Source organism: Orbicella franksi, chromosome 2 (assembly GCF_964199315.1).
Source record: "Orbicella franksi chromosome 2, jaOrbFran1.1, whole genome shotgun sequence".
Classification (NCBI taxonomy): Eukaryota; Metazoa; Cnidaria; class Anthozoa; order Scleractinia; family Merulinidae; genus Orbicella; species Orbicella franksi.
Genome location: NC_138146.1, coordinates 31,763,338 through 31,772,012, shown reverse-complemented (window position 1 = coordinate 31,772,012; position 8,675 = coordinate 31,763,338). Strand labels below are relative to the sequence as shown.

The 8,675-nt window shown below is 40.5% G+C and overlaps 1 protein-coding gene across 1 annotated transcript; it reads left to right on the top strand.

The window, feature by feature from the left end:
• Positions 1-6: 6 nt before the first annotated feature.
• LOC145479307 (uncharacterized) lies at positions 7-8,366 on the top strand. The gene is made up of 6 exons (XM_081457638.1): positions 7-259; positions 419-459; positions 1,777-1,803; positions 1,949-2,039; positions 3,458-5,040; positions 5,812-8,366. The coding sequence occupies exons 1-6, from the start codon at positions 22-24 to the stop codon at positions 6,058-6,060; spliced, it is 2,229 nt and encodes a 742-aa protein (XP_081313764.1). The 5' UTR covers positions 7-21; the 3' UTR covers positions 6,061-8,366.
• Positions 8,367-8,675: the final 309 nt, after the last annotated feature.

Below are 8,675 nucleotides of genomic sequence, written 5' to 3'. Positions count from 1 at the left end.
TGGTAAATAAACATTGGACAGATGAGCATTCCGTCTTTGCTAAATGAACGATCATGTTTTGTATCTTTTCGATTTAATACCTGTCAGTATATCTATTACTCGCTTCAGCACATCAAGATCGGATTTCATTCTCAGCACAGCCGGACCAAAATAACTAGATGGGTGATTCATCATTTAGCAACATACGCTGCGTACGTCAAGATGCAAGTCACTATTGTGGTGATTCTTTTGTCTTTCTGTGCAAGTTTGGCACTACCAGGTAAAGAAATAAGCCTCACAGAACTGCCAGCCAAGACATTCCATTGCCGATGCGTGATGCTGCGCTCTGTTGGCAGACTCTTGGCTAAAGAAAACATTGTTTTGGTGTATTGAGCAGACATTTTGCACGTAATAACTCTGTTCCATCGTTTTATTTTAGTGCCATTGGATAAGAGTGACCAAGAGAGAGAGGGAAGAGAGGTAAGCCAAGTTTAAATGGTTATATTCACCGCTGTTATAGCTAGCTATAGCTTATGACTATTAAACTCGACTCGCGCAACTTGAAATCTCGTCTCACTCAACCGGAAATTAACTTAACGTTCAAGTCAGTAAAATGTAAAGTTTTATATCACTGAAATCGTTTAAGGGTGTTGTAAAGTAAAATTTGACTCAGTGAGCTATGTTTGCCCCTATAGTAAAATGTGCTATGAAGTCCCCAAACTGTATTCCTGAGGAAACTGTACGTGCCACAGTGCGCAGTGACAATCTGCAGTTGTCCAACAGTGGATTGATTTGTACCCGTTGGACAATCTATTGCCGTTCTCTGGTCAAAATGTTAGCGCGAGAATCAAAGCTACAATAGTCACTTTGTGAATTTCATAGTTAATCGAATTTCGGAGGAAATTAAAGTTACAAATGGGGAATTGCCTTGTTCGAATTCTGAAGCATTCTTTTTAATAGCATTTGTTTTAATCTGTGATGTGCTTGGACTTGCTCTTAAAAGCTTAAATTAAGCAAATATTTTTACCGCCAAAGGGTAATACGAATTCAGCACGAACGTGGCTAATGGTTATTTCGGCAGAATGTTTTTCATGTGCCTCTCTTCCTACAGTCGTAACTGTCTTGATATGCTATTCTGGCATAACTGATTTGAATTTAATGGTTCCTGTAGTGCTGAAACGAGGCCATTTCCTTGTTCTCCGATATGTCTGATCTGTCTACCATCGCTAATGTGGGGTCAATCATGTGACGTCACGATGAGCACGTGTCTCGTTCTCGTTCGCCATTCGCAGGGGAGCTAAACACTGAAAAGACAACTTCTTTATTAAGACGGCCACAACGGATGTTCTTGTATTGCTGAAATGAGGCCAGTATTTCGCTTATTGAACTGTCTGCCAGGAGGTCAATCATTTGGCGTCGAGATGAATGATAAAGAGTCAGTAGGAGCTAGTAGGTAATGGATGGCGAAGTCATCTTGATCGAAATTCGGTGAAAAAGAACTTTAAAATAATTAGTGGGAAAGTGCCCGTTACGATGATTAGTGACTCTAAATGGCATTCAAAGAAACCTTACTCTAGCCTGAGGAGAGTCTTTGACCTGCATTTCGTGGAAGATCTGAGGAATGTGACCCGGCGGTAAACCTTTAAAAGCACAGCTGTTATGAGTAATACATGATGTTTTCCCCCACATTGCGGAAGCTGCGAGCAAATTATGCGCGACATCTTCTCCAACCTCAGTTTAGTTCCTTATTGGTAGGTTAAGAAGGAAGTAACTCGCTCTCGTCTTTTTAATTTACAGATATCCGTCGAAGAACTTGAGTCAGAGGTAAACTGCTTCTTGTCTAGATTCATTAAGGAAATATTTGTGATGTTAATCAGCCCATGTCTTAACAATAAAAGGTCATGATCACCGACAACTGAATTTAATTCGTACGTGGCATTCAGTTTTGTTCTTATTTCGTCAAATACAGTTGGAGGACATTGAAAATCGCATTAGCTCAGTTCGGACAAAGGTAAAGGAAGAATCCAAGGAAAACAAAGAAACCCTCGAGACTACTAAAGGTCAGTAAATCCTGGCAGTATATCAAGGAAAATAACAAAGCAAAAACTTGCTTTATGGAATTTAAACAATGAAGGTCTCCATCTCCAACAACTCCACCGAAATTCATTATTGCTCTTCATTAAAAAAAAAAAAAAAGCTTCAAAGCTACCACACTGTTCAAACGAGCTCTCAGATTTTGCTCTTGTCAATCAGAGCATACGATGGCAAAAGAAAGAGAGAAAACAACACTCTAATCAGCTACTAATCCGTGCATAAGGCTTAGTGAGACTTTGTACTGGCGATAATACTACAGCACAATTAAACGTCATGCATGTCAGTTTTTTCAAGGTAAAATCTGTCTACAAGCATTTTTAGACTTAATATGGCGCTCCTCCCCAAAATAGAATGATGCATTGCAAACGACTCCCTTACTCCTCCCTCAGTTCCTTTTTACCAAGTTGCCATGTCTTGTATTTAATTGCAGGCGTAGTTTGAGCGAGCTAGCGTCTCACTCTTGGATTGGTCAACAGGGGAGGCTTTAATTTGAATGCGAGGATTTTACGACTCTAAGATGTCCTCCAAATGTTTAAAAGAAATTTGCTTCCGTTTGCCCACAAAAACACCTGCTCTATTGGCTAAGGTTGCTTGAAAAGTTCACTGGTGCTATTTACACTATTTGTTCATTAGTGAGGGGTGACTCTGTAGGAGTGAAGGTTACCTTAGACAATAAAGCAATGACCTCTACAAGGGTTCGAAGCCGCACCGCTCAATCCAGAGTCTATAGGAACTGCTAATAGGCCATTTCCGAATTACATTTAGCCTCTTTCTGAAAGCGAGTCTTGGTACTCATCCGTTTTATATGAAAATGAGATTTCATTTACATGCAAATTATATAAGCTCATTTTCATATGAATAGTTGTGCACAAAGCCTCGCTTTGATGGAGAGGCTTAAGGCAACTCGGAAATGGGCTATTATATTAGGCTATGGCGTCCTCACCTATTCTAGCCCAGGATTGTATACATGTCGTAGGCAAACCACAACAACTTGGAGGGGAGAGAGAAAATCCAAAAAAGAAATCAGCAAACAAGGACTTGTGATCGCCTGGCGATCAGTGAGGTCTTCAGCTCTTCTATGCTCTTCTCTTCTTCTTCTTCTTCCATTTTTGTTTTCTTTCTGTTTAAACGCCGATTTTCGTAAATTGTAAAAAGAGGAGACTTTGAACATGTACATGTCTTCGTAGGGAGAATGAGAAATGACGTGAAAACTCCAATACTTCCAAACGTTGGCTCAGTTTTTTTTTTGTACCCCTTTAGCAACAAGGACAAAATGTTTTTTTTCTTTTTATTTTCCCCTAGAAACTAGTGTTAACTCGTTCACAGAGATCTTTTCTGAGTTAAGTGTTAAGAAACGCGACTTTGTTTTACTTATTCCACCTAGGAACCCCTCCTACGTCCTCCCCTAAGACGTCTGTTGAAAGAAAAACTGATACAGAAGCCCAAACGACTGCTGCGAATGTCAAGACAACTGAAGAAGTTCACATCATTGTGGAAAAGGAAACCTCCCCAACACATACACCAGAATCCACAGAACCAACGCTAACACCAAAGAAACAGGCAACCAATACGAAAATTAGTACGACACCATCTTCCACTGAGAAGACATCCTTTGTTGTCAAAGTTGAGGTTGAACAGGAACAGAAGGCTGGTGGTGCAGAAGAAAACTTGCAAGAAGAAGACAAAAAAAAGTCTGAGGGAGTTTTTGCCGTGCAGAAGGTCACTGAAGAAGTGGAAGAAAAAGAAGAAACTGCCGAGGAACCTAAAAAGATCAAAGTCTCAAAGGTGGCAAATGCCGAATCGCAGTGGGAAGAAAAAGTGGAAAGTGGAAAAACGACAGCAAAGAGTGGATTCACAATTGAGAAAATTACGCCAAGTCCTAAGTCTCCAACCAAGTCAACGCAGAGTGAAGCTGTAGTAAAAGTAGAACGTGTCCCATCCAAGCTAAACGTCGAGACAAAAAGAATCTCAGTTCAACGGATTGAAGAAGATGAAGACTTGAAAGAAGGAAAAATAGAAGTAACGGTGGAAAAAGAATCAACAGAGACATCCTCTGCAAAAGAATCCTCCTTTGACAAAGATGGTCAGAAAGAAATTATCGTGGAGGTAAAAAAAGTTTCTCCCGCAACCGATGAAACGGATGAAGAGGTCGAAGAAGTAGAAGTGATAGCGAAACCAACTGTTAAACCAACTACAACGAAAGAAGTGCCAATAAGCCAAGGTAAGGTTGAGGAAGTTTCCATCAGCGTAGAGAAAATAACACCTTCACAGCGTCCAACAAGTGGAAAAACCCAGACGTCCATGGTGGAGAAGGTAGTGAAAGTGACTTCTGAAGACGAAGATCTGGATTTAGAAACTAGCCTGGATGCAGTAAATTACAAACGATCAGATGATGCCTCTGAGAAGACTAGTGACAGTGAAGAGGAAGCGCTGGAGTTGGAATTGGAAGGAGGTCAAGACAATATCGATGAAAAAAAGCTTGCGCAGGAACTCGATAAAGCTCTTGAAGCAGAAAGGAATGGCAAAGAAAATTTAAAGACAGACCAACCTGTGGAGCCAGCAGAGGGTCCCAAAACATCTAAACCACCTGAAGTTACAACGGGAAAAGCGAAGCCGACAACTGAAGCTAAAGGGGATGGAACAGACAAACAACTAGAAAAACTGAACGTTGAAGCCGCACCCGAGAAAGCGAAGGTCACAAAAGTAATGTCCGATGAAGAACTGGAGCTGGCCGAATTAGCTCAAGAAACAATGAATGATGAAGACAAGGAAGAAGTGAAACCAACGAAAAAACCAACAACAGCAACATCTCAGGAGGTGGTCACAAAAGTGGAAAAGGTTCCGAAGGTGACAGTGCAAGTAACGAAAGAACGGAACGAAAATTTGCTGAGTGAGGAAGAAACAGCTAAAGAAGAAAAGAAACTAAAAGTCGAGTTGGCAAATGAACTGGAACAAGAAAAAGAAGGGGTAAGTATTCGTGACTAGAACACTTTTCAAAGGCATATAAAGCATATAAACAATTTATTTTTATAAAGGCACATATGCAATATATTTTTCCCCTCAGGGACGAATACGATGAAAAAGGGTATTTTTTTTTTTACAATTTTACATGGAAGCTGAAGAAGTTAAAAATTCACCAGAAAGGATCTAAAATCCCACTCGATTGTTCTACAAGGACCGTTACAAAATTCTTCACTTTAAAATCGTTATTCATATGTTGTCCTCAATATCCAATACTTAAAATTAACCAAATATTCTTTTCTTGCACAAGATTGGTCCCCAATTTTCAAAATTTGCGTTTTCATTAGCAAAATTCTCATTGAAAACTTGAAAATCAGAACAGGCAATTTTATATCACGGCCTAATTTTAGCAATATTTACTGAAGAAAGAACCAATAAGGACGCTCGGATTGCGAAATTAACTGGGCTTCGTTCTCGGAAAACTGTTTATTTCTCGGAGCAATAGCCTGCGAACAGGCTCCCGGCGAGGACGGAAAAAAATTTCGGTGAGCGCGAAACAGAAGAATTCGGAGAGCAAAGCGATCGGGGCGGGGCCAGGGGAGACTCCCTCGCTTCGTTCGGGTTCACCGGGAGCCTGTTCGCAGGCTATCGGAGCAAAGAATCCGTGAACATTTTCAAACCAACATGGAGATTATTCAGTTAATTGTTCCGGTCATCAAAGTTATTTAACTTTATTTGGAATCGTTGTTCACGAGGTTCTCTTTGTTTTTCCAAAAGCCTGTACCCGTTATAGTGAAGGTAAAAAAACTCGGAGACAGCCCTGACCCCAAGCCAGCCGCGGCGGAAAAAGCGCAGGACGCGTCGGAATTTGCACCTGACAAGCAAGAAGCTGAAAGTAACTCGAAAAGGGAGGTAGAAGAGCAGGAGGAGGAGCTGGAAGACGACACTGATGCAAAATCAAAAAGGTCCGCATCGATCACTCGAAACGACCCTGAAGCACAACTGGAAAATTTGTTAGCCATGTGATTTCAGTCTAACAGCGTTATCTACTATACTTAAATATATCAATAACCCTCTTGACTTCAGTAGAGAATAAGTTTTGTTTTTAATCTTCAGTGCGCAAAAGATTGCTTAGGCCTAATTCACACAAGCGACATACCGATCTGGACAATGGACATGACGGCTCATAATATAGAAAAGATAATATTTTTACTCTTCAGTTTATCCATATGTCCTTATGTTCTATGTTTCATATTTTAAACTTTCCATGAAGTATTTGTATTGTGTTTGCGTGATGTGGTCGTTATTCCACCACCAGTGTGAACCAGGCTTAAACAGGTGCTAGTTATCAAGCTCTTTTATTCTAGATAAGCAACCACAGGAAATTAATCGGCTAAGTGATAACTTGTTTACCCTTTGCAAAATTAAAAAAAGAAGATATTCAGCGTTTAGCCGTGGGAAGTTGTTAGAACCAGACCTTTTGATTCAATCAACTGGAAACTGAGTTTCTGGAGGAAAAGACATCCCTCCGTAGCTCCCTAATAGAAATTCGTGTTCTATATACCCGGTTATGCGCGAGAATGAAACTATGTTCTCAACGATTTACAATATATATACCGCATGTCTTAAGCCCGGCTACAAGCCTATGAAGCCTGAATTACTCCAAGTCAATTATTTGATTTCACGGAGAATATTAAATGCCTTAAAGTGCTACTGAGACAAAGCATTTGTTATCCCAATTTAAAGTTTCTTGTTTTCTAATCCATTTATATTTTACTTTTAGTTAAGAAATTGTCAGTTCATGAATTGCAAATCAATCTTCTGGCGCAAAGAAAGAAAGAAAGAAAGAAATGTCTTTCGTCAAAGTTTGTCTTTTTCCACATCCACCCCCTTACGTTTTGGCTCGTTCAAATCCCACTTGCCGTGGTTAATATTTCGCTAAGCTTGCGATCTCGACGAACTAAAGATCTTGAAGACCGTAGCATTGGAGAACTGACTAAACTGTGTACATCGCAGTCGAAGCCCTAAATAGAAATGCCGTGGAAATATTCAATGAAATATAGCAGGCCACAGAGTAGGGTCGCTTTGTAATTCATGTGTAAGGCTAACTTTCATTGACCATCTTACAGCTCTCAGTGGAGGCGCGGTGGCCTCATAGTTAGTGCGCTCGTCCGGATTGAGCGGTCCGGGTTCGAGCCCTGACCATGGACATTGTGTTGTGTTCTTGGGCAAGACACTTAACTCTCACAGTGCCTCTCCCCACCCAGGAGTATAAATGGGTACCGGCGAATTGTTGGGGAAAGCTAACAAATTGCGGGGAGTGACCTGCGATGGACTGTCTAGCATCCCGTCCAGGGGGAGTGGAAATACTCTAAGCCGCTTCATGCTACAGAAACCGGAATAAGATCCGGCAGCTATGAGCCAGGCTTCACTACACGTTAGAACTCTGAGATGTCATAATAATGAGATTTATGGGCATAAACCACTAATCTCTTCCCTCGTGTTCAATCTTAATTCTCAGCGTGCCATGAAAGTAATACGACCAACCACCACTCGAGACTGTTTTGGCCGCGCAAGATGACGGCCGAATTTTGGCTCAAAACGTGACTTCGAACAGTTAAAAAGGAGTTTTTCGCATACCTTTCGCGAACAAAAGTGAACACCATTTGAAAGCAAGGTTAAAACTTCATTATCAAGCGAAAAATTTCAGATACGAAAATTTCGTTTCAGTGGCACTTTTATTCACTCGTAATTCGTGACATACATAGTTGCATGTGTCTGACATCGCGGTGGCATTCCCTTTCGCAATTTGGACTCAAGACAGCTTGGAGTGAAGTTGGAACCCATTTTTAGGGTGATTTAGTGCATGTTATAGTCATAGCTTTCTGTTACAAGACGAAAAATATTGAGGCTAGCAGTGGAACATTTGTCAGCAATCCAGCAAAACTTTGAAATCCTTAGCAGAAGGATTTGAGTATATTATGATGGAGACAGTAGGTTTCCTTTGCTGATTTTGTTACCAAGTATTTTTCTATTACTTGTTTAGATAATTTTTTTATATATAGATGCCGCATTGCAGGCTTTTTATAGTAAGTAATCAATTTTAAACAAATAAAAAGTGTGTATTTACCCGCAAAACTGATTCCTGGTTAATACGGTAACCAACGAGCCGTGAAGAAGTTGGCCGTATTTATAACGAGGAGGCTGTATTACCGGGGTAGGGGAACTGGTGCGCAGAACAAAATTTAGTGGTGAACAATAAAGACAACAGAGTGTCTATGTCTCAGAACTATCGTCTGAAATAGTCGATAGTAAATGAACTACTGCCCATAGTGCCCATCCGAGGAAATACCCGGATGGATAGTTCTCGTCCGTGAAAAGTTTTTTGCAGACGAGCAGGCTTCTAGAAAAAAAAAATTGAAAGATTGCCCGCTTTCCTTTTCAAATTTTACATTTGCTGTTACAAATAGGTTTTACTTAATTACGTTGCCTTAACATATAGAGCGAAGGTTTTTTCGTCGGCGAGTTTTTACAAAAATCCCAGGAGTTGATTTCCATGTGAAAAAGTAAGGATGCTCTTCGGAATATTTGTATTAAACCACGAGACCAATCTGGGCGTAGCTAGAGCGTTATTTGACCCC